At 56.0% G+C, this 21,362-nt stretch overlaps 5 protein-coding genes across 5 annotated transcripts in view; 1 reads left to right on the top strand and 4 right to left on the bottom strand.

Moving 5' to 3' along the window:
* The window catches only part of ZMYND10 (zinc finger, MYND-type containing 10), a 4,227-nt gene extending 906 nt beyond the window's left edge, over positions 1-3,321 (bottom strand). Inside the window, exons 1-9 of the mRNA XM_010851803.1 lie at positions 3,074-3,321; positions 2,698-2,806; positions 1,675-1,791; positions 1,498-1,551; positions 1,244-1,378; positions 1,065-1,153; positions 875-975; positions 385-557; positions 10-135 (exon numbers count right to left, since the gene is read on the bottom strand). Of these exons, the coding sequence (XP_010850105.1) occupies positions 10-135; positions 385-557; positions 875-975; positions 1,065-1,153; positions 1,244-1,378; positions 1,498-1,551; positions 1,675-1,791; positions 2,698-2,806; positions 3,074-3,165 (996 nt within the window). The 5' untranslated portion in view covers positions 3,166-3,321. The remainder of the gene's footprint in view (positions 1-9; positions 136-384; positions 558-874; positions 976-1,064; positions 1,154-1,243; positions 1,379-1,497; positions 1,552-1,674; positions 1,792-2,697; positions 2,807-3,073) is intronic.
* A 1,434-nt stretch (positions 3,322-4,755) lies between these two features.
* On the bottom strand, positions 4,756-8,127 carry NPRL2 (nitrogen permease regulator-like 2 (S. cerevisiae)). Its single transcript, XM_010851801.1, has 11 exons — positions 7,879-8,127; positions 7,257-7,348; positions 6,986-7,154; positions 6,725-6,833; positions 6,222-6,358; positions 6,034-6,131; positions 5,878-5,914; positions 5,666-5,759; positions 5,473-5,590; positions 5,063-5,205; positions 4,756-4,972 (listed from the first exon to the last, which is right to left on the bottom strand). The coding sequence occupies exons 1-11, from the start codon at positions 7,954-7,956 to the stop codon at positions 4,905-4,907; spliced, it is 1,143 nt and encodes a 380-aa protein (XP_010850103.1). The 5' UTR covers positions 7,957-8,127; the 3' UTR covers positions 4,756-4,904.
* A 35-nt stretch (positions 8,128-8,162) lies between these two features.
* LOC104997175 (cytochrome b561 domain-containing protein 2) lies at positions 8,163-11,134 on the top strand. The gene is made up of 4 exons (XM_010851802.1): positions 8,163-8,261; positions 8,685-8,833; positions 9,300-9,337; positions 10,301-11,134. The coding sequence occupies exons 2-4, from the start codon at positions 8,707-8,709 to the stop codon at positions 10,802-10,804; spliced, it is 669 nt and encodes a 222-aa protein (XP_010850104.1). The 5' UTR covers positions 8,163-8,261; positions 8,685-8,706; the 3' UTR covers positions 10,805-11,134.
* An 815-nt stretch (positions 11,135-11,949) lies between these two features.
* Positions 11,950-16,770, bottom strand: TMEM115 (transmembrane protein 115). The gene is made up of 2 exons (XM_010851800.1): positions 15,425-16,770; positions 11,950-12,741 (listed from the first exon to the last, which is right to left on the bottom strand). Exons 1-2 carry the CDS (start codon positions 16,273-16,275, stop codon positions 12,537-12,539), a joined length of 1,056 nt encoding a protein of 351 aa, XP_010850102.1. The 5' UTR covers positions 16,276-16,770; the 3' UTR covers positions 11,950-12,536.
* Positions 16,771-20,763: 3,993 nt separating this feature from the next.
* CACNA2D2 (calcium channel, voltage-dependent, alpha 2/delta subunit 2) overlaps positions 20,764-21,362 on the bottom strand; it is a 70,525-nt gene continuing 69,926 nt past the window's right edge. The window contains exons 35-37 of the mRNA XM_010851950.1: positions 21,273-21,360; positions 21,095-21,177; positions 20,764-20,970 (exon numbers count right to left, since the gene is read on the bottom strand). Of these exons, the coding sequence (XP_010850252.1) occupies positions 20,830-20,970; positions 21,095-21,177; positions 21,273-21,360 (312 nt within the window). The 3' untranslated portion in view covers positions 20,764-20,829. The remainder of the gene's footprint in view (positions 20,971-21,094; positions 21,178-21,272; positions 21,361-21,362) is intronic.

The raw sequence follows: 21,362 nt of genomic DNA, 5'->3' as shown, positions 1-21,362 counted from the left end.
AGAGCCTACCTGTTCCAACACGAGGTCCTTCTTAGGGGGCTGGGCTTCAGTCAGGGCCAGGTGAGCGAGGAAACCCTGCAGGTCTGCCAGGTTGGGCAGCTGGTCGAGCAGTGTGTCTGTGAGGAAGGCCCGAAGCTGCAAGGGTGTCCAGGGGAGGCCAGTGTGAGGCGGTGCTGACCAGAGGGTTGGGGAACAGAGAGGGCCTGGGCTGGGCTGGACTGGGCTGAGGGTGCCAGTGGGACCCAGGTCCCACTAGTTGCTGTTATCACCTGAGGCCCAAGGTGTGGAGAGAGGGCTGCGGCTGAGGTAGGCGGGCAAAAATAAACATCAAGGGTGACCCACAGCAGGGCAGGGGCTGTGGACACTCATGTAGGAGTTTCCTACCTTGAGTAGCTGTCCTTTGGCAAAGCTTGTGAGGCAGTAGCGGGCCCGGGCCTCAGGGCTTAACAGCAGGTTGTATAGGGCGATCCACACCTGCCCATCCAACTTGCTCAGTTTTTGCTGCTCTGAGGGGGTCACTGTCTGCCAACGGCCGCTCTCAAATTGCTGCAGCTTGCCTGGAAAGAGGAACCAATGTACGGGGTGAAGGCATTGCGTGCGCTTTGAATGATCCAGCTGCGTGGGCCATAGCACACACCCACGCTGGGGTGGGGCTCACTTCAGAGCAGCGTGACTCCTCAATAGTGGACACACAGGCCTTGCCTGCAACAGAGTCCAGGTCTAGGCCCACTGTGGGGGAAACATCCTGGTATTTTCTTTGGGCAAGGGGGCAAAGTTTATCTGGCTGCAAGTGGCCCACCCCATCAATCCTGGAAGATGGAAGATGTCCTGGAAGCAGTGAACTGGGGCTTAGGCGGGTGGAGGAGGACCTTACCTCCTTCCCGTCGGCTCCAGGGACTGTGCTCCAGTAATTCCACCAGGAGACAGGGCAGGTTGTGGGTGCTGAGCATGCGGCTCAAGGTGCTCAGGGAAAGGCTAGGATGGGGATGGGGAGGTGAGTGGAGGTGACAGGCCCAGGCTCCCAGCCCTCCACTGCAGGCCCCAGGCCTGACTGGGTTGCCCACCTGTCCACACAGTCTGTGATGTAGCGAAGCACTGAGAGGGCCTTCAGCGCAATCTCAAATTCCATCAGCTCTGCCTGCTTCTGCAGCTCCTGGGGTGGGGGGTAGGGTGGGGCACAAGGTGTTCAAGCTAGGGGGGACTGGGGTCTAGCCCTTGCCAGTCCCAGGGCACCTCAGCCCACCTGCATGGGGCTGCTGTACTGGGACTCCTCCTCAGGAGGGGCACCACGGCCACTCTGGGCCACCAGGAGAGTCAGTTTGCGGTGGCAGTAGTCCACCAGGTCCAAGACCGTGTCCTCCGCTGACTCGCACACCTCCTGAAGGGCAGGGAGGGGGAAACGTCCTGGCTCTGATGCTCTGGCCACACAGACACAACCCCCCTCGCCGCCAGACTCTCGCCGAGGGCAGTAGCCAATGGGCAAGGTGGCTGCCTCACCTTGTGGAAGAACGCTGTCTCCAGGAGGTTGATGATGGAGGCCTCGTGGTGTAACTGTCACATAAAGAGGATAGGGCCCAGAGCTGCTGAGAGCGGGATACGGGCTACCAGCCACCCTCTCTAGTCCAGGGCTGTCTGAAGGGGCGGGCAGGGCTATGCACCGACGGCCCAGCTCACCACCATGTAGATGGGAAACGTGTTCTGGGGCTTGAAGTCCTCCAGCTTGCACAGCACAGGGAACACCTTCTGCTTCCACATCTCCACTGCAATCAGCTCTTCCACCAGCGTCGGGATCTTTGAGGGGGAGGGCAGAGGACAAGGGGTGAGATGGGCCTGTCTTGGCCTGCCAACAGGTCAGCCCAGTTCAGCCCTCCTCAAATTCCCGTGGACCCCTAGGCTCTCCTATGCCCCATGAATTCCTTCTCAAACCTCTCTCCTGCACCTTGAACCTTCATTCCCAGCTGCCTCCAACACCTCTGGGAGGGTCTCCATCCCCCAGGCTTCATATGGATTGGTCCTTGCCTTGTCCCCAGGCTGCCATGCTCCCCCTCTGCAGTTGAGCTCTTGCCCCATATCCCCCATCCAAGTGCACCCTCAGGCCAGCCTTCTGCTCATGCCTCCTGCTCATGCCTTCTCTTGTCCTTGTTCTCTCATCTTCAGAGGCTTTTGTGTGCCTTGGCCTCACTCTTTTCTGAGGTCCTTCTATAGTGCCCTATTCCTACCCCACCCCACCAGTAGGGGGCTCCACTTTTTCCTTGCAGAGGAACCCTTTTGTCAGTGATGATTCAGGTCATCTACTGGTGCCACCTCCTGGCTCACATTCCAGTCAAGCCAACTCCTGGTTTCTAACTCCCTCTCTCTCTCTCCTGTTGGGGAGGTTGTTCCCTTCTATGCCAAAGTTCTGCCCCACTTCACTGGGGGCCCCTCTCTAGCCTGACAGGCTATTCAGGAATGCCTTTAGAACTTGGGCCCTCACCCTACAGCCTAGGCTGTTCTAGGATCCAGGACTATCTCCCTAATCAGCTTGCACCCTGCTCCCCACCAGGCATGCCAGGGTCCTACACACTCTTCTTTCTCCTTTGGGGAGGGCCGAGGTGCCCATCAGAGGGAAGTGTAGGCACCCAGTTTCTGAGAGGGTAGATGGGTGGTGGGGTGTAGGGTGGTAAAAAGGCAGGAACCCTGCCTGTGACTCCAGCGTACCTTCCCATGGGTGACCAGCAGCTCCTGGATGGGCTCTCCCTGGCTGGCCGTGGCATCGAGGATGGCCTGCATGTTCAGTTTCTCCAGGTTCTCATGCTGCTGGTTCCACCTGCCCCGGGTTGTGTGTGCATGTGGGTGCACATATGTGCAGTAGGATTGGGGGTCAGGGCTGGGTGCTATTGAAGCCTAACCCTATTCTGAGGGGTCCAAGGTGGCTCAGGACCATATAACCCTATCTCAGAGAGGTTTACCTCCCCAACTTAAGGGCCCCTCCACGCTGGGCAAACCCTCTCCTCAGAGGACTCTGGCCCACACTCCCCCAACTCAAGGACTCTGACCCCATGACGCCGCCTGACCCTGTATTCAGCGGCCTCACCCTCTGGAGCCCATATCGCGCAGCTGGAAGCTGCGCAGTCCCCGTACTAGCACATCAGCCTCGTCCGGCAGCAGCAGCTCCAGGTCGCCCATGTCTCCGCAACGGACCGAGAGCGTGAAGGTGGGGTCTGGCTCTCCACGGGCAGCAGCTGGCTCTGGGGTGGCGATGCCGACACGCTCGGGGACCACGGTCTCCCGCGGGGCCGAAGTCTGGGACCCTACAGTTGCGGAGCTGTTGCTGCGCGTGAGTCCTCGCCACCATGGAAACGGTAAGCTCGGCGCCTGCGCAGTGCTACCTGGGCCCCGCCCCTGCTGGGTCCTCACCCGCCAGCGTCTTGCTTGCCAGTCAGGCTGCGGGCAGCAACTCTTTTTGGACTCCTAGAGCTTTCTCCCTCACAAACGGCTGCAGCTCGAGGGTTCCAGACTCCTGCAGCTTAGGCTCCCTCCTCAGATGGATGTCAAGTCGGCCCGCCCCCCACCAGCTCTTCCAGTAGCGACTCTCTTTCCGCCCACATTTGATGCTCCTCTCTCTGGCCTCCTTGCTCCAGCATTTCTGGCGTCCAGCTCCACCTCGTTGGCTCTATCCCCAAAATACTGCGCAGGGCTCACAACTTCTCTCCTTCCTAGTCCGGGCTGCCATCACCTCTCATGTTACTGTTACACCCTTGACCTTCCTGAGCTTTCCTCTGCCTTATAGCATGTGGGATCTTATTTCCTGGACCAGGGATCGAACCCCAGCCCTTGGCAGTTTAAGAGCTTGAAATCCTAAACACTGGACCTCCAGGGAATTCCCACCAGGAGTCTTTTAAAGGTGTATATGAGGGACTTCGATAGTTCAGTGATTAAGACTCCACGATTCCAATGCAAGGAGTGTGGATTTGATAACTGGTTGGGGAATTAAGATCCCACATGCAGCGTGGCTAGAAAAAAAAAATTGTACATGAGACATTCCTTCCTCACTTGACAGTGGATCTGGCTGCCTCCGGCCTTCAAAACATTGAATACTATGGTAGCTCAGATGGTAAGGAATCTGCCTGAAGTGCAGGAGACCCAGGTTCAATCCTTGGGTCAGAAAGACCCCCTGAAGAAGAAAATGGCTCCAGTATTCTTGCCTGGAGAATTCCCCCAACAGAGCAGCCTGGTGGGCTACATGCATGGGGTCACGAAAGAGTCGGACACCACTGAGTGACAAATAGACGTCAGAGAGATTTCGGATGTCCAAAGCAGCTTATCCATAGCTCTGCAGAATCAGGCTTTTGCCTCCTGTCCTACCTCCCGATTTTGTTTCTTGCCCCACTCCCCCTTGCCCTCTATGTTCCAGTCCCATGGGCTTCCCTTGGCTTCCTCACATATCCCAAAGCAGATTTTGATTCAGGGCTTTTGCACCTGTTACCTCTGCCTGGTGTATTCTTCCTTCTTCAGGGTTTGGTTTACACTAGTTCAGCTAGGCCTTCCTTGCCCACCTAATACAGAGCAGTCTCAGCTCCTATCCCAATTCACTTTTCATCTCAGCTTTCTGATTGTTTCTTTCTGGCTGATTATTTCAGTTTATAATTAGTGGGCACTTTTACAGGCCCATTGTCGGTTCTGCCCACCAGATGGCGCTCCAGGATGCCAGGACTAGGGGTATTTCATTCACTACTCCTCTCTGGTGGCTGGCTCAGAGGTAGTCTTCAATAAACGTAGGTTGAAACGGATGACTTTATTTACAGAAATGAGGGTCAACCTTAGGACAGTATGGACTAGTTTTCTGGTCTAGTCCTCATGCACCAGGCAGGGCTTAGCAGAAGAGAGTAGCCATAGCTGCGTGCCTTGTCCAACCGCCACCAGCCTCACTTCCAGCAGATGATGATGTTGGGGTCGTTTTCCAGCCGTTCATCCAGCTCTTGGTAGCTCATGCCTGTATGGTGTGGTGGAGGTGAGGTCAGGAGCCTTGAGGGGGTTGGCCACGCTGCCCTGACCCCACCTCAGCGGTCCTGCCTGCTTCTACCTGTCTTGCAACAGATCTCATCGTAGCTGTGGCAGCCTGTGTATAGCCTGGCAGGGTGGCTCCGCTCATCCCGAGACACCCGCACAGGATACTTCTGTAGTCGCCGGATGAGGTTCTTCATAAGCCCAAACTGGATCAGCTTCCTGGGATGAGTGTCAAGGAAGAAAGAGGTGATGCTCTGGGCGAGGCTTCCTTCTAGCCAGGCCAGTCTCCCTTCCGGTTTTGTTTCCATGACCAGACTGGTCTCCAAAACCCACCACCTCCAGGAAGCCTTCCTGGATTAGCAGTGCCATATGATTCTGCTCACTAGGTGTCTCCTGCTTTCTCTCTGACCCAGAGTTCCAGAGAGACACAGAGAATGTACCTCCCTTCAGGCAAACCTCTCATGCTTCAAGGGGCCCCCCTCTGACCGTTCATCAACGTGCTGCAGCTGTTGGGGGTGGCGGCCAATGAGATCTCTCACAGTAGTTCCAGGGCTCAGGCTGCAGTACAACTGGAATACATCCCGGAGACTGGCCCTCTTGTGCCCTGCAGGCATCAAGGGTCAGCTCTCCAGGTGGCCCTGCCCTCCCGGAGATGGCCTCCCCCAGAGCCTGACAATACCTTCCTTGGTCACATAGGATAGACACGCCTCCTGCAGGGACTTGTCGTCCACCAGGTCCTGGACTTTAGGTGTTGGGCAGTACACATTGGAGTACTGGAGGGTAGTAGGCGGCACAGGGGCTTGAGTAAGGGGCTTGGAAGTCTGACACAGCCCCAGTTGGGCCCAGTCTCATGATCCAGTCTCCACTTATTCAGACCCCAGACTCACCTACCTGGAGGATGGACACCAGTGTCACAACGCCATAGTACCTGGGGGAAACAGTAGTGCTCAGCTTCTGAGGGCCATGCCTTCCCAGCGCCTATACTCAGGGTCCCTGGGCTCCTCCTGACAGGTAAACCTGTCCCGGGTGTCACTGTTCCCCACTCACAGCAGGTTCTGGATGGCAATGCGCACCAAGTTGAGCTCCACGTCTGCCTCGGCTGAGATCTTCTGGACGTGGCGGAAACCGTCAATGTAGGGCAGGATCTGGGCAGGGAAGAACAGGTTCAGTAGAAGTGGGATGAGGCCAGGGCTGAGGCCAGCCACAGGTCATGATGGCCGGGGTGGTGAGCACACCTGCTGCGTGGTGAGGTCCCACTGTGAGTTGAAGAAATCCTCCTTGTCTTTGGTAAAGACAGGCACATCATACTCCTGGGCCACAGGAGGGTCAGGCCTCTGCTCAATCACCTTCAAGTGGATGGTGTTGGATTCATCTGCAGGGGATCCCACCCATATCCTCAGTGCCAACTCTTCCAAGAGGCCCTCAATTACCAGGCAGTCCTCCCAGCCACCCTTGAGGCAGACAGGTGGCTCCGGGTAGGATCAATCTCCTTCTTTTATGGAGCAAGAGACTGAGGTCCATTCAGGGGAAGAAACATGTTCAGGGAGCAGAGCCAGAGAACTCTACTGGCCTCCCCCTCCCCAACCCCATCATCCACTGGACCCTGGACATCGTCAGCCAAGCTCATGGCTATTTCCTAGCTGCCAATTTGTCTTGTTCTTGACTGGGCCCACCTTCCTCTACCACTTTCCCATCCCTCCTCGACCCCTCTGCTGTCCTTGTAGAGGCCAGGCCATACCGATGGGCAGAGTGCACCGGCCTGAGGCATTTAACTCCTCCAGCAGGATGGTCATGATGGGCACCAACTTCTGCTTGCTCTCCTCCGTGGACACGAAGCTGCTCTCTAGCTGGATGGGGCATGGACAGCATGGTTGGCACACCCCAGGACCCTTGGCTGGCACCCTCCCTCACAGGTTCCCAGGTCTGGAGGGCTTTGGAGACACGCGAACACCTTCCCTAATTCTGCCTGCCCATCCATGCAAGCCCACTGTGTGCAGACCTCCAGTGTGGTCAGGTAGCCAGCCAGCTTTTTGACGATGGGCTCAAGGGCACAGGTCTTGGCTTGGGCGTCACACACAAAGCCTAAGTTGAACAGCAGGGCATTGCGGCTATACTTCTTGTGCTCGATGCACACGGGGCAGCCTATCAGTTTCTTCTCCATGGCTGTGCTGGACGAGGGGAACAGGTAGGAACAAAATCAATCTCCTCCTGTCCCCAGGTCTGTCCACGCCTCCTTGGGAGCCCTGCCCACTCCCCAGCTAGGGGCTCACACAGTGATGAGCTTGTTCTGCAGCTCTGGCTTGGTGATGATGTACACCTGGACGGTGTCAAACAGCTCCCGGGAGATGAAGTCCTCAGGGACCTGTGGAAGGGAGTGACAAGAAACCCCTTAGAGGACCTAGTACAGAGACTAGGCAGAGTACACAGGGTGACCTTCAAGACCTAAGCTCTCTTCTCCAGGGTTTCTCCTCTCTCCCATCCACCCAGGCCTACTCCAACTTTGTTTCCACACACACATTATGTTTTCACCTACCTCCTGGCTTCTGCATATGCTGTTCCCTCCACCTGGCACACTCCTCCCACACCTAAATTTCTATGCATGCAGGGACACTAGTGGATCACCACTCACACCTCTCATAGGACCTGGCACCTCCCTTGGGCCCACACAGCCCCATTTTCCACAATCACTGCCTATGTGATGTTTGTTTGCTTTGCCACACCGGGAGCTCGGGACTGGGTTTGAATATACTTGTGGTTCACGATTCCCCGCGAACGAGGGAGCGGCGTGCCTGCGTGCAACACGGGGCACGGGGTTCCATCGCTTCCAGCCAACTGACTGAACTCCCCGGAGCGTCCCTCTATCCCCCATTGTCCCGCGAGCCCGGATAGCACCTGATAGGTGATCTTGGGTCCCAGCGTAGGGTGAAACTCGCTGAAGAATATGCATTCGATGCGGCAGCTGCTGCCCATGGCGCTAGTGGGGCCGGGGTCTGTAGCTGGGGCCTCTATTCCTGGGAGCACCTGTCAGAAACAGACCAGAGGCTTGGGCCGCCAGGTCAGACACGCCTGCGCACTGGTAACACCCGCGAAGCCATCTGCTCAACAGCGCCTGCGCAGCGCAACTCAGCCGTGTGGCTGCGGAGAACAGTCCAGGAAGTCCCGGGTGGGTAGGCGTCGCACCCGGAAGTTAGGCGGCGGAGCGGCAGGGCGCGCGGTAGCGCCCGAAGAATCCCACTTGTTCGGGACCGAACCACCTCCTCGGGTCGGCGCTGCGGGTGAGGCAGGCGAATCCCTGGCGTGTAGAAGCAGTAAGCCAGCTGCACGTGGGAAGGGTGTGCGCAAAGAGATTGAGGCTGTAATTTCGACGCAACCGGGAACTACAGTTCCCGTAGTGCTTCACGCCCTTCCAGCAGGCGCTCCCGTCCTGCGACGGCGTGATGCACTCTGGGATTTGTAGTCTATTACACGGCCTTGCGTAACTTACCTGGAAGGTGGACCAGTGATCTGTGCCAATTTAGATGCGGATACAGGCTGACAGGCCACCAGCCCGCGACTATTTCTGGGCCCTGCCTTAATGCTGTCCCTTCCTACCTTAACTCTTTGGAAGAGAGTGGCATTCCTGCTCCGCCACCCTTGCTCCAGTTAGAAGAGTGGACAGCAAGCACCAGAGGCCCTTGCTCACTCTGCTATGCTTTCAGACTATAGCCGGCCTGATTGATCATGGCCCTTTCTGTGGAGACCGAGTCACACATATACCGAGCTCTGCGCACTGTCTCCGGGGCTGCTGCCCACCTTGTGGCCCTGGGCTTCACCATCTTTGTGGCTGTACTTGCCAGGCCTGGCTCCAGTAAGTACAATGCATAGCTACTGACTTTTGGGAACTGTCACTTTTCCTGGGGAGCAGGGGCAATAGGAAGCTTTGGGTCTGACTCTTGGGAAAGGCCTGGCTGGCTCAGGGACATGCCGTGCTGGAGGGATAAGCAGGGTGGAGTAGATGAGAGAGAGGGCTCTGCCAGCTTGGCCAGGCCCCACACAGTACCTGGCTTCTCTTGTCTGGGTGCTGCACTTGGCTGTCTCTTGCAAAGTACAGGGGGAAAGGAGGGCTGAGAGAAGTGTTGAAGGGTGGCCTCTGATCCAGGGAGGATCCAGGAAGAGAGAATAGATATGGGGTCAGCTTGTTGTGGTAAGAGAGAGCTTGCATTTTGGCAGCACCTCCTTGGGTGATGGGCTGCTCATTTTCCTCAGTTTGTGGGGATTGGTGTGGCTGGGTTCTTCTTGCTTGAGCCTCATGAGGCTTCCTCTTCTCATTCCAGGTCTCTTCTCCTGGCACCCTGTGCTTATGTCTTTGGCTGTAAGTAGTGAACCTGGCCAGCTCTTAGGGGTGGGAGGAAGTACAGCTCTGGGGGTGGTCTTCAGTTTAGTCACTCAGTCGTGTCTGACTCTTTGCGACCCCATGAATTGCAGCACACCAGGCCTCCCTGTCCATCACCAACTCCCGGAGTTCACCCAAACTCATGTGCATCGAGTTGGTGATACCATCCAGCCATCTCATCCTCTGTTGTCCCCTTCTCCTCCTGCCCCCAATCCCTCCCAGCATCAGTCTTTTCCAATGAGTCAACTCTTCGCATGAGGTGGCCACAAGTACTGGAGTTTCAGCTTTAGCATCAATCCTTCCAATGAACACCCCAGACTGTAGTGGCCTCTAAATGTAAATGGACACTTAATATCTATTTGGAGGGGTGGGATGTGGGGTTGGAGGAACTGTAGGCTCCAACTCCTGCCACAGTTTATATCTGAGACTTGAACTAGGGTAATCAAGATGCAGGGCAAATGGGTTTGTCTAAGTACAAAATGATGCTTTAGCCACCTCCAGGCCAGAAGGTTAATATGCATTTGGGTGTACCTGTGCCTCCTGTTACCTTAATTTACAGTGGTGCGCCTAATATTCCCTGAAACAGGGCACCCATGTGGACAACTCTTGCCAAGAAATTGTATCCAGGCCTGTCAGGGAAACAAAGCTTGTGAATCATTTATAACTGCCCCATCTCAAACCTTGTTTGCTGGGTAACACAGCAGAGATGACATTTCAGAGTAGTACCCAGGAAGAAGTGTGGAGAGGTACCTCTTGTGGTTACTCAGAACACATGTTCTGTCCCAGATAGTTTTCCACTCTTGCCCCAGCAAATACTCTAGTCAGTGGGGAAGAGAATAAAGGGCACTCTGCCCACACTAGCGGGCAGCTTAGGTTATATCTAAAACTCTGCCCTTCTGCTTGGCAGCACTCCCATTTAGTGTCCTATCTTTGTCTTCACAGTTCTCTTTCCTGATGACCGAGGCATTGCTGGTGTTCTCTCCTGAGAGTTCGTTGCTGCGCTCCCTTTCACGGAAGGGCCGAGCGCGTTGCCACTGGGTTCTGCAGCTGCTGGCCTTGCTGTGTGCATTGCTGGGCCTGGGCCTTGTCATCCTCCACAAGGAACAGCTTGGCAAAGCCCACCTGGCCACTTGGCATGGGCGGGCAGGGCTGCTAGCTGTGCTGTGGGCAGGGCTGCAGTGCTCGGGTGGGGTGGGCCTGCTCTACCCCAAATTGCTGCCTCGATGGCCCCTGGCCAAGCTTAAGCTCTACCACGCCACTTCGGGGTTGGTGGGCTACCTTCTGGGGGGTGCCAGCCTCTTGTTGGGCATGTGCTCACTCTGGTTCACTGCCACAGTCACCGGTGGGGTCTGGTACCTGGCTGTGCTTTGCCCTGTCATTACCAGCTTGGTCATTATGAACCAGGTGAGCAACGCCTACCTGTACCGCAAGAGGATCCAGCCGTGAACTCTTCCCGGCCTTGGGAAAGCCTGGATTTGCCCCTCAGTGTGGAAGCCACGTTTGAGGCCTCCTGGACTCCCTCAGCTCGCTCATGGGATGCCTCAGGCCCTGGGGCAGCCAGAGTCCTGTGTGTGACACTGTTACTTGCTCCTCATGCTGCGGTGCCTCCCCTTTCCTTCCTTCTCTACCGTCCCAGAGGAGTTTATGGATCATATGCCTGGATGAAGTTGGGGTTGCAAGACTATCCCCCACCCCCAGCAACTCAGCTTTTGCTGGTATGTCCAGAAATTACAGAAGAGAAGAAAGTACAATAAAGTGGAAAAAAAAGACTTAAGGGACTTCCCCGATGGTTCAGTCATTAAGACTCTGAGCTTCCAATGCAGGGGGTGCAGATTTGATCCCTGGTGGGGGAACTAAGCATATGCCACGAGGTGCAGTCAAAAAGAAAAAAAAAAGACTGAAAAGACTGGATGGGAGGAATAGCCCAGAGCTGGGGATAGTTCTTGCTAATACCATCAGCAGGAACAAATGGGCAGCTGGGCAAGATGGGGACCTGTCCGTGGCTGCTCACGGAGGGGCTGAAGCTCTCCTGTGACATCAGCCCCTGGGATCTGGCTGCTGAGTGCCCTACGCCCCCTGGGGCCCTAGCAGGTCCTAGGGCTGTAGCTGCAGCTGTGATTGGTGGGGCTGTGTCCTTTCAGTTTCCCCAGGTGCCCACTGTGTTGGGAGTTTCGACTGTGATGGTCCAATCTGGGCAGTGACAGGATGGGAGCTGGGGATGGGCTGCCTCCACAGGTGCCAAACACCGAGCACTCTTGTCTTCAAAGTGAACCATGGGTAAGAACAACTCCTTATGATGAGAGGCCCTTAGTTATCAGATCTTCAGGCAGGGCCTCCCTGACCACGTAGTGCAGGGAGAGACAATAAGTAAGGGTCTGAGGTGACAGCTCTGGGAAGGCTGCTTGAGTGGACATGTGGTGGTGAGGCAGGGGAGAGTGTGACAGGGGGTGGGGAGAAATGAGGGCAATGGGGTTTTTATCCAGCGGGAATAGCCTTCATGACCGAGCCCTGGAACCTGAGGTCCCTGTCTAATCCGCAGCTGAGCATGGCGAGGGGGCTGCACAAGGTGGTCTAACGGAGCCCAGGAGCCATACCTCAAAGAACTGCTTTATTGATACTGCGAGGCAGGGCTTGGCTGCCCACTCAAGTGGTCCTGTAGAAAATACCTGGGAGCTGTGGCTGCTCTGGGCTGGAAGCAGCCATGGCCACAGCAGGGGGAATCAGAAATCTTGACATGAGCGCAGTCTTTCTGGGGGCAGGCAGGGATGTGCAGCAGCCCTGCGCTGGCTCCTGCACTGGCTGGACCCCCAGAATGTTTTTGGCAAATCCTTGCCTTGGCTCAGGGCTCTCAGCAACCAGTGTCAGGTGTGAGGGTTGGCCCAGGAGCCATGCACCAGTGTCCGTGCAGCCGCTTGCCTGAGGCTGCCTGCTGAGGTGCAGTCTTACCTCAGCCTGGGCTGGCTATGCTTCAGAGGTCCCATGCCTGGCAGAGTGGTTGTCTGGAGCTGGAACCAGGTAGCAAGAGTCCTGGGTAGTGTTGGCGAGAAAGAGCAGAAGGCTATGGCAACCCGCAGCAGGCCTTCTTCCCTCTCCTCAGAGCAGTCAGTGCCCTGGAGTAGCTGAGAGGGTGTCAAAGGGGGCTTGGGAGAGGACGTGCTACACTCAAGGTGGTCTAGAGTTACAGCGTCGGGGGAGCTGCCTCAAAGGTGATCAAGCTGGATTCTGGGACAGCCCCCTTCCCTGGGAGTGTGGGGGCCTTGTCTGACGGCATGGGGCTATCCACCTTGGCCCCAGCCTCCTCTTCATCGTCGTCCATGCTGGGCCAGACAGATTGGTCCTCCACTCGCTTCAACCGCTCGTTGAGGGCCTTCAGAGCCAGTTGCCTGGGGCCGGGGAAAGATGACAGGTCACTATGGGTCTGAACGTGGCTCATGCCCTGTATTCTTTCCCTCAGGAAACTGACTTGCCTTACTGCTCACATGCCTCTCAAAATCCTATGTGTTCTCCTTCCCCATTGTGGGGCCCAGGGCTCCCCAGGGATCCGATTAAGGCTGTCTCTGCCATCCGAATAAGGACCCCAAAGGCTGTAGAGCACTCCCTCCATAGTTCGGACACCTCCCGGCTGAGAATGCTGGGTGCCCACCGGGCTGCCCCCAGGCATGGTTCTGAGGATGGTGCCTAAGGCTAGACAGAACTGCGACCCAGGGCAGATGGTGGAAGGGCAAGTCCCTGGACGCATGAATTTCTGCTGGGCACCAGCATCACATTGAAGGCATAACTTCTCCCCATCTCCTTGTCAGGAGTGTTGTGAACCCCCTGGCAAGGGTTTGTGGGGAGGTTTGGAACTTAAGCCCTTGCTTTGGCTGTCAGCCTGGGAAAGCAGGGCCAACTTGGGTTAGCTCACCCCTCCTAACTGACTCTTAGCATTGGCCTTCCCAGAAGAACCCCCAACACTACCAAGACCTGGGTTAGAGCAGGAACACATAGTTTCCTAGCGGGAAGAGAGGAAGAAAAAACAGCCCATGTGGGTAGGGCACAGGCCAGGCCTGTTTCCACTGGGCAGACCCCTGGAGACCCCACCTTCAAGGGAAGTGGGGAAGTTCGCTAGAAGAAGGTATATACGAGGACCTGGGACCCTGCCCACCAGGAGGTAGGCTGCTCATGCTGCCAGCTAATATTCCTCATAGTGGTCACTGTGGACCCCTGATGCTTCCAACTCTGCCACCAGCATGGGAGACCTATATAGCCTTCCATGTTCCAGAAGAAAACCAAAATCTCCACCATGCCAGGGGACATGACAGGAGGAGCAACAAGAAGACAGGCATACAAAGCCCCAGCATACTTCCACCCTGTCCTTCAGCCTGGCATCATGGCAAGTTGGCACAGACAGGACAGTCCTTCCCTCTGCTACCCAAGCTCCCATTCTGGACGCTGCCTTCCCAATTCTGTTGAAAACCTGCCGAGGTAGAGAGGTAGTGGCATGCCCATCACTCTGTCACAGGGTCAAAGATGGGAAACCCTGCCTCCCACTATTACTGCCTCTTTGGGGCAGGGAGTGTGGCATGCAGCAAGAGATCAAACTGCTTGGTAGAGTGACCCCTATCCCCAAGCAAGGTAACAGCCACAAGGCTATGCCAGGAACCCCCTTCCTGACACCACTACCCCAACATGCCTCCAACTGTCCAGTTTCTTGGGGCTGTGAAGGTTTTTCGAATGTCCAGCCAACCCTAACAATCCAAGATTTCTCACTAGAGGAGGGACCATCACTGTGGCCTGGGATCACCTGAACATCTCTAAGGACAGTTCAGTTTCCACTAGGCCCGGCCCTTCTGGCTGCATCTCCTCCACCAGTTAAGGTTAAAGATTAATAAAGAACTCGGTCTCTAGGATTGGTTAGCCACGGAGACACAAAGTAAGGCCCACAGTCAAGCTCTGTGGCACGCCACGTGCACTAACACGTAGCACCTTGGACCACAGTACTCTGGCTTCTCTAGTTGGAAACTCCTTCAGGAGACGCGTGTGTCCCTCACGCCAAAGCCCCAGTGGAGAGGAGGCACCGGAACAAGTCCAACTGAATTTGTAAAGTTGCCTGCTAAGAACTCATCTCATGGGTGCACAAAAGCAGAAGCCTTTGACAAATGCACAAAATTGGAACAGAACCTGCTCTAGATTTCACAATTCAAGTAATTGCATAAAAAAAAAACAAAAACCACTCAACAATAGTGTTGGAAACAGAGCTGTGACCACTCTGGTGAGTCCATAGACCTGGGAGAGAGAGAAAGAGATGGATTAAAAAAAGATCTGTCTTGCCCTGGCCAAGGTGCATTAAGTGAGTACTTCAGCTGAGACTCCTGATGGTGCAGATGGCTTGGTTTACAGATAATGAAAAGGCTGTCTCCATTCCCTGGTGTGGTCAGCAGGCTCCCTTGGTGGGTCACGTGGCTGTCCCATGGGTTTGGTGACACACGCCTGCCAGAGTCGGTGTATGTGGGCCAGTGGTCGTCTAAGTCGTTATACCCCAGGCTTCCCTGTTAATAAATAAGCTGCAGAGAAGCACGGCATCTGAATTTAAGGCCCAGGAAGAGGGTGGAGTCCAGCACTTGGAAACTGGGGTGGCCCCAACCACCTCATAAGGATCCCAGGTCTCCTTCCCTGTCCATCTCTCACAGGGGAAAAAGGACCAGCGGGTTGCTTCTGGCTCCCATGGGACCAGTGTCTAGCATGCCAAGATTCTGAGACGAGGCCAGGGTTATGTGTACCTGGCTCTCCACTAGCCCTCACACAGTTCAAAAGGAAGCAGGGCGTTTCTTGAAACTTAAGCACCCTGGGTGAGAAAGACAACTTTTACTCCCTAATTTTGGAAAGCACTGTATGTAGCCCAGATACCGAAGTGTTGAGATCAAGGCCACAAACTGGATTTTCTCTGAGTCTGCCCCCAACATCTTACTGTAAACCTACATACAGCTGCCAGCCTACATACAGCAAGCAAGCACCTCAAAAGATGGAATGGGACCTGATCTGTAAGATTCTCCTAGCTCAACAAGGTTTTGGAAGATTCCACAGTACCTTCTCCGCTCTGCGTCCTGAGGGTCTGTGCCTGGGAGGCTGATGGTAATGGAGGATGGGGCGCCCACGTCATAGCGCTTCACTGTCTTCTGGCATATCTTTACTTTCACCAGGAGGCCATGCACCAGGTTTGCCAGCAGGCCCACCACAGGCTGCAGGATCTCGGGGAAGAAGGTGGCGAAAGCAAAGTGGTCGGCCATGTCCCCTCGGCCTCGGCTATGGCGCTGGTAGAAACGAAGATACACCCAACTGGAGATCAGCCCAAAGCCATAGGAGGCCAGTGCCGGGCTCTGGAGCAGTGTGGCCAGCCGCAGCAGCAGCAGCAGCCCCAACAGCAGCATGGGCACCACACTGACACGCACCTGGGGCACTCGCAGGACCACACAGTCCCCCATGGTTTGCTTGAGTGCCACCAGGACACCACCTAGGAAGCCGAGGGCGCCGTGGATGCGGACAGTGAAAAGGTAGACCAAGTTGAAGGAAGCCATGTAGGTGAGGAGGTAGGCGAAGGCCCCCAGCAGCCCCACAGACACGTTCACCACTGAGAAGAAGATGAGCAGCTCCAAGGCCCCCCAGAGGGGCTCCAGCAAACGTCCAGCTACCACTACCGTGGCCAGGCTGATGGCCACATCCCACACATGCTGTTCCATCAACCCATGGGTAGCCAGGGTCCAGATCCAGAAGTTGGGCGGAAAGAGGTAGCCTGGGGTGACCGCCAGGCAGCCCGTGTCCACGGCGAAGGACAGCAGATACAGAAATAGTACCGCCGCGCACAGAGCCTTCACCACCACGCTGGCGCTGGACAGAATGGCCCCCAAGTGTTGGCGGGCGCCCGGTAGGGCGCGCTGCATCTTCCTGGCGGGCGTTGGCCTGAAGGAAGGGTTTAGTGGGCTAGGGGCCTCCCCGGGGCCTCTTCCCAGTCCGGCCCCGACGGGAGGCCCGGGCCCGACCTAGTCACTGGCCTATGGCCCCGGTGAAGGCTTCTACTTCCGGTCGGGTCGACTCCGGTCCCAAAGGGCAGAGCCGGGCCTGGTCGGTCGCGGGGCCGGGGCCTAGGCCCCTCGACGGGGATCTGAGGAAAGGCCCTGAGCAGCTTAGACACCACCGCCTGCCCGCCCGCCCTGTGTGGCCACAGCGCCGACCGGGCTGGCGGTGATCTCAGGGCTCGATCTCCTCCATCCACTCTGGGGCCTCTTACGGTCCGCGCGGCACGGAGGCTAGTTCTGGGCCGGAGTCAAGTCTGGTCAGCTCCGCCTCGGCCTCGGTCTCGGTTTCGACAGTACCTCCTCCCTTCTCAGGCGCCGACAAACAGGGCGCTGCGCCTGCGCGCCCCGGGCGGCGGCAGGAAGCCCTCTGAGCGTCGGCCTTGCGGCTCCGCGGCATGCTGGGACATGAAGTCCTCGGCCACACTGGGACCTGCGGAGATCTGGGCTCTGGGTAGAACTAGTCCCAGGAGGCTGTGCGCCAGGAGAGGTGGGTGTGCTTGGGAGTTGTAGTGCTCAGGACCGTTTCCGCCGGTTCTCCAGACGTGGGGGGAGGGCGAACGACCTCTGGAGAGCGGCGAGAACCGGCGGCTGCACAGCTGCAGGCCACGCACTTTCTGAATTTCCCGGGAGGCGTGGCTCCATGTCTGCCGGTACATCTGAGTGGGTGTGTCCTTGTAGGCAGGTGTGCGAGTAAGAATGTTCGATGGTCCAGCGGTCGCGAACTCCTGGAACTTCCATGGTCTGGTGTATGCCTGAGCCAGGTTGGAATTCTTGCTCTGTCATTTGACGGATGTGTGGCATTGGCCAAATTCCCGAACTTTATTGAAACTCAGTTTCATGGACCGTTGAATGGAGATGATGACGGGAACTACCGTGAGGATCCAAGGGGACTGGGGTGTAAAATGCAGTCCACCCTGGGTGCTCAGCGAGTGTGTTGCCCAGGCTGCCCTTGTGTGCAAGTGAGGTGGAGCCCATACTTGAACTCCGGTCTCCAGCCCCAAAAGGGGTGAGGCCAGACCTATCTCAAAGACTCTTCCTCACCCAGTCAATGGATGATCCTGATGGAGAGGTCTCTCCACACAAACTTGGGTCAGACTGGCCTTGGACCTCCACCTCACTGCAGTGGTGGCTTCAAGCAGCCACCTGAAGCCACCTGTGCAAAACTGAATTTTATAAATGTGCATATAATTAAAATAATTATGTAACAAAGTACATTTTTAAAGTGCAGAATCCCTTCCTTTCCACCAGCAGTACAATTGCTGACGCGTGCATAGCCTTCCAAATCACAGGTGTTGCTATGCCTTAACTTTGGGGTCTGGGTTTCCACTGGATGCCACGCCGGGGTAGAGTTGCCAGATTTAGCAAATCAAAATACAGACCAATGAGATTTGAATTTCAGATAAACAATTTTTTTTCAGGATACGTGTGACTCCAATTTTTATAGTTATGTCCCATGCAATGTTGGGAACATACTAAAAAATACTAGTTGATTATCTGAAATCCCAGTCAGATTGGATGTTCTGTATTTTACATGGCAGATCTAACTCAGGACCTCTGGGGCTGTTGCAGAGCGTGGGAGCGGTCTCAGGGACTGCTAGTCTTTGCTATGTGGCCAACCATTGTGGAGGGTGAGGAAAGGTGTCTTCACTAACGCCTCAAATGCCCCCTTTCATTTATTTAGCATCTGAGGTTCCTCAGCCACAGTCCACCTCATCTCAGAAACCTTTGGTGGTTTCTTGCATCTGGGAGAAAGGATTTCTCCTGTCTCAATTTGCTCACCAGAAGTATGGAAATAAACCGGTATCTAACTCTTAAGGTTGTGGTGAGGACTCAGCTGGGTGAGTGTAGAGTATGGAATGTGTACAGTAAGTGTCAGTGGGAAATCTCTGCACTGGTGGTTGTCTTTCCCCTTGAACACAAAGGTCACACAATAGGGTTCACTATTAAGAGTTAGGATTAAAATGGACAAGGGTGTAGGGCTTGCCAGAGGGAGGCCTGAGAGGATTTGGTGAAAAGGATTCAGAGTTGTGTTCCAGTGTGAGCAGCAGTGGCCAGAGAGGCCCAGGCCTCCTCTGGGCTGGGAAGGAGCCGCCATAATGCTTGCAGGGGGCGGGCAGAACTTGGCCTCCTCCAGACAGCAATAGTGGCCCTCCAGCACCAGGTCATGAACTTGGACCGGGTATTCACTCTTCATTCCACGTGGAGGACCTCCTTACTAGGCCCTGGTCTGATCCCATTGGCCAGAAGCTTGCATCTCATCTCCATCTTCTTTCTTCCATGGTCTTGGCCTTGAGCCTCTGGGAAACTTTTAAGACAGTTTTTCCTGAAGGCTTTTGAGATGATTATAGAAGACAAAGGATGTCAAGGATCTGGCACTTAGGAGACCTGGGAAGCATCATGCCTTCCACCCACCAGAGACCTGGATTGGTATGGCTTCGCTCCCAACTGAGTGGTAAGTGGTCAGGGCCACCTATCTTCAAGCCACCCAATCCTCACTCCAGGCAGACACAGTGTATGGGAACCATTTGAAGTGAAAATATGAACATTATTTAATAACTGATCTTCTGTAATAAACCATTTGAAAATATTTTACAAGGAATCACACACACAGTATTTTACAAAGTTTCTTGACTTTTTTGTCGCTGTTGTTTTTCCAACTTGTCTGTACAAAATAGAACAACCAAAAAAAAGGGCAGATAAAAGGAAATGGCCCCCCAGTCCCCCACAGATCCCCCGAGCCCGAGGTGAGGGGACAGCCAGGTCAGGTGGGTGATGAGAAGGATCAGACCCAGCTGGGGGTTGGACAACTACCTGATGGGGATTGTTTTGTCTGCTTTTCTGTTTTTTAAACTTAAAATATATATTAATTTTTCTGTATATGTTTGATTCTTTTTTATTTTTATATTCTCCATTGAGCACCTGACTACACTACAGTTACACACACGCCCCCACAAGACATGGCTGGCGTCTAGGCTGGGTGTACAGCATGGGTGCCCACCCTGGCACCAGCAGCAGGCATGGACCATACATACACACACACTGAGAAAGCGACAAGCAACGTGACATTAATTAACGGAGCCATTAATTAATGCATCACCCTCCCCCCTCCTCCCAGTCCATCTGAGCCCCATGGCCACATCCCCCTGCCTTCAGTACCCCAATAGTCCCCAGGCTGGGATGCCTTTGGGGGAAATGACCAGAATGAACGGTGTGAAGAGATGTTCCCAGGCCCAGCCTGTGTGTGCACAGAGTGTGTATATGTGTGTGCATATGTGCAAGTGTGTGTTCAGGGAGGAGCAGTTTGGCCAGGGAGTGTGTGTGTGTGAGAGGGAGATAGGCCTGAGTGTGTAAGGGCCAGATTGGGGGTGGGATGATCCAGCTAGGAGTGATCAAGTCACCGCCGCTAAGGCAAAGGGCGATGTCTGGTGAGAGTTCCTCTGCTGAGGGGTGCAGGCAGTGGCATGTGGTCCCCCTGGGGGCCTGACACTAGTGAGAAATGGTTACAATGAGCACCTGGCAGGGTCACGGGCATTTAGGGGACACTGGCGGCAAAGTTGGGACAGAGGGATCTTCCCCCTTTGCCACAGCATTTGGCACTGTTTGACATTCAGCTTTAGAGACAGAGGACCAGCTGGGTTACAGGTTAGATTAGAGGCTGACGGCGAGCAGATGGAGCCTGCATGTGCCGACCCTCCCACCAACCCCTCACCCTGTGTAAGGCTTTGTGAGCCCCTACCCTCACCCCACTCCATGGTGTGTGTGTCTGTGTTTGTGTGTGTGTCCTCCTGGGTATGTCTAACATGAGTCCAGTTTCTGCCCTCAGGGCTCCAGTTGTGTATGGGGTTGTGTCTTAGCCAGTGTCACTGTCACTGTCCTGCTACCTGCAGGGCTTGGGGAGGGATGGCTGTAGGCCTGAGAGAGGCAGGAGTTCACTGGGGGCTCTCCTGCCAGGACTTAAGCTGGGATGCACAGGCCTCAAACTGCCCATCACCATTTCCTCTATTATTCCCCGGGAATCCAGTTTTAGTCCTGGGTGGGGCAGAAGGGCCAGGTTAGAGGAGTCCAGGTGGGGCAAGGCTTAGGTCTCCCACACAAAGGGAGCCTCAGGGCAGGGCGGGCAGTGGAGGCCTGGTTTGGCACCAGTACTGTGGCCTCCCTGGCCCAGCCCTCAGGAGTTGGTGAGTCCAGTGGGAATGAGAGGTCTGGGGACACTTTGACAGTTCAGCAGCGAGACGTGGCTTGGGGGCCAGAGACCTGCAGCGTCCTCCTTCGGCTCCCCCCACCCCCACCCCAAGGCGCAGATTCTGGGGGCCAGGAGCGCTCAGTTCCTTCATTGAGGAAGGGGGCAAGGCTCTAAGGCGGGGAGTGGAGGGCAGGGGAGCAGGGAACGGCGGGGAGGCCTGCTGGGGGGAGGGACACTCAGAGTCGGCGAGAGGGGTGGGCATGGACTTGAGGCTGTGGCCGGGGAGGCAGGCCCAGGAGGAGCAGCAGCTGGAGGGACACCAGGACGCCCAACGACGGGGGGAAGGAGGCTCCGCGGCCACAGTCTGAGGTATCTTCCTGTTGGGAAAAGAGGGAGCAGCCGGTCGGCCCGGGCGGGGATGGGCAGGGGGCGTGGCAGGGCCGCACTAGCCCTGGGGAGAGCGGGAGCTGCGGGTCAAAGCTGCCCTCCCCCGCTCCTTACCGTGGCGTTGTAGTCGAAACAGATGTGTGGGCCTCTCCGGTATCGCGGTCTCTGCACCAGTTCACACTGCTCCGGGCCGTCCGCTGGGCATGGGTGGGGAGTCAAGGAGGTGGCGGCACGGAGGGGGCGCGCGGGGGTGGAAGGGGGCGGGCGGCGGGGGGCGGCGCGGGCAGGATACAGTGTGTCTCTTTCTGCAGTAGCCGGCCGGCTTCACACTGGCTGCACAGCGGCTTCTCGGCCACCACGAAGAGAAGGGTGGTGGTGGCCA

This window comes from Bison bison, unplaced genomic scaffold (assembly GCF_000754665.1).
Source record: "Bison bison bison isolate TAMUID 2011002044 unplaced genomic scaffold, Bison_UMD1.0 scf7180017864304, whole genome shotgun sequence".
NCBI classification, from domain to species: domain Eukaryota; kingdom Metazoa; phylum Chordata; class Mammalia; order Artiodactyla; family Bovidae; genus Bison; species Bison bison.
Note: the sequence above shows the minus strand (reverse complement) of the source record. Positions and strands in the feature narration are given on the sequence as shown.

Excerpts from the sequence above, each read along its gene's own strand:
- NPRL2 (XM_010851801.1), bottom strand. The coding sequence starts at position 7,956 with ATGGGCAGCAGCTGCCGCATCGAATGCATATTCTTCAGCGAGTTTCAC. Across the intron at positions 7,349-7,878 it reads GACCCAAGATCACCTATCAG|GTCCCTGAGGACTTCATCTC; the intron begins GTGCTATCCGGG and ends TCCCTTCCACAG. Across the intron at positions 6,132-6,221 it reads GGGACCTCACCACGCAGCAG|ATCCTGCCCTACATTGACGG; the intron begins GTGTGCTCACCA and ends TTCCCTGCCCAG.
- LOC104997175 (XM_010851802.1), top strand. The coding sequence starts at position 8,707 with ATGGCCCTTTCTGTGGAGACCGAGTCACACATATACCGAGCTCTGCGC. Across the intron at positions 8,834-9,299 it reads ACTTGCCAGGCCTGGCTCCA|GTCTCTTCTCCTGGCACCCT; the intron begins GTAAGTACAATG and ends TTCTCATTCCAG. Across the intron at positions 9,338-10,300 it reads CTGTGCTTATGTCTTTGGCT|TTCTCTTTCCTGATGACCGA; the intron begins GTAAGTAGTGAA and ends TTGTCTTCACAG.
- TMEM115 (XM_010851800.1), bottom strand. The coding sequence starts at position 16,275 with ATGCAGCGCGCCCTACCGGGCGCCCGCCAACACTTGGGGGCCATTCTG. Across the intron at positions 12,742-15,424 it reads CAGGACGCAGAGCGGAGAAG|GCAACTGGCTCTGAAGGCCC; the intron begins GTACTGTGGAAT and ends CCCCGGCCCCAG.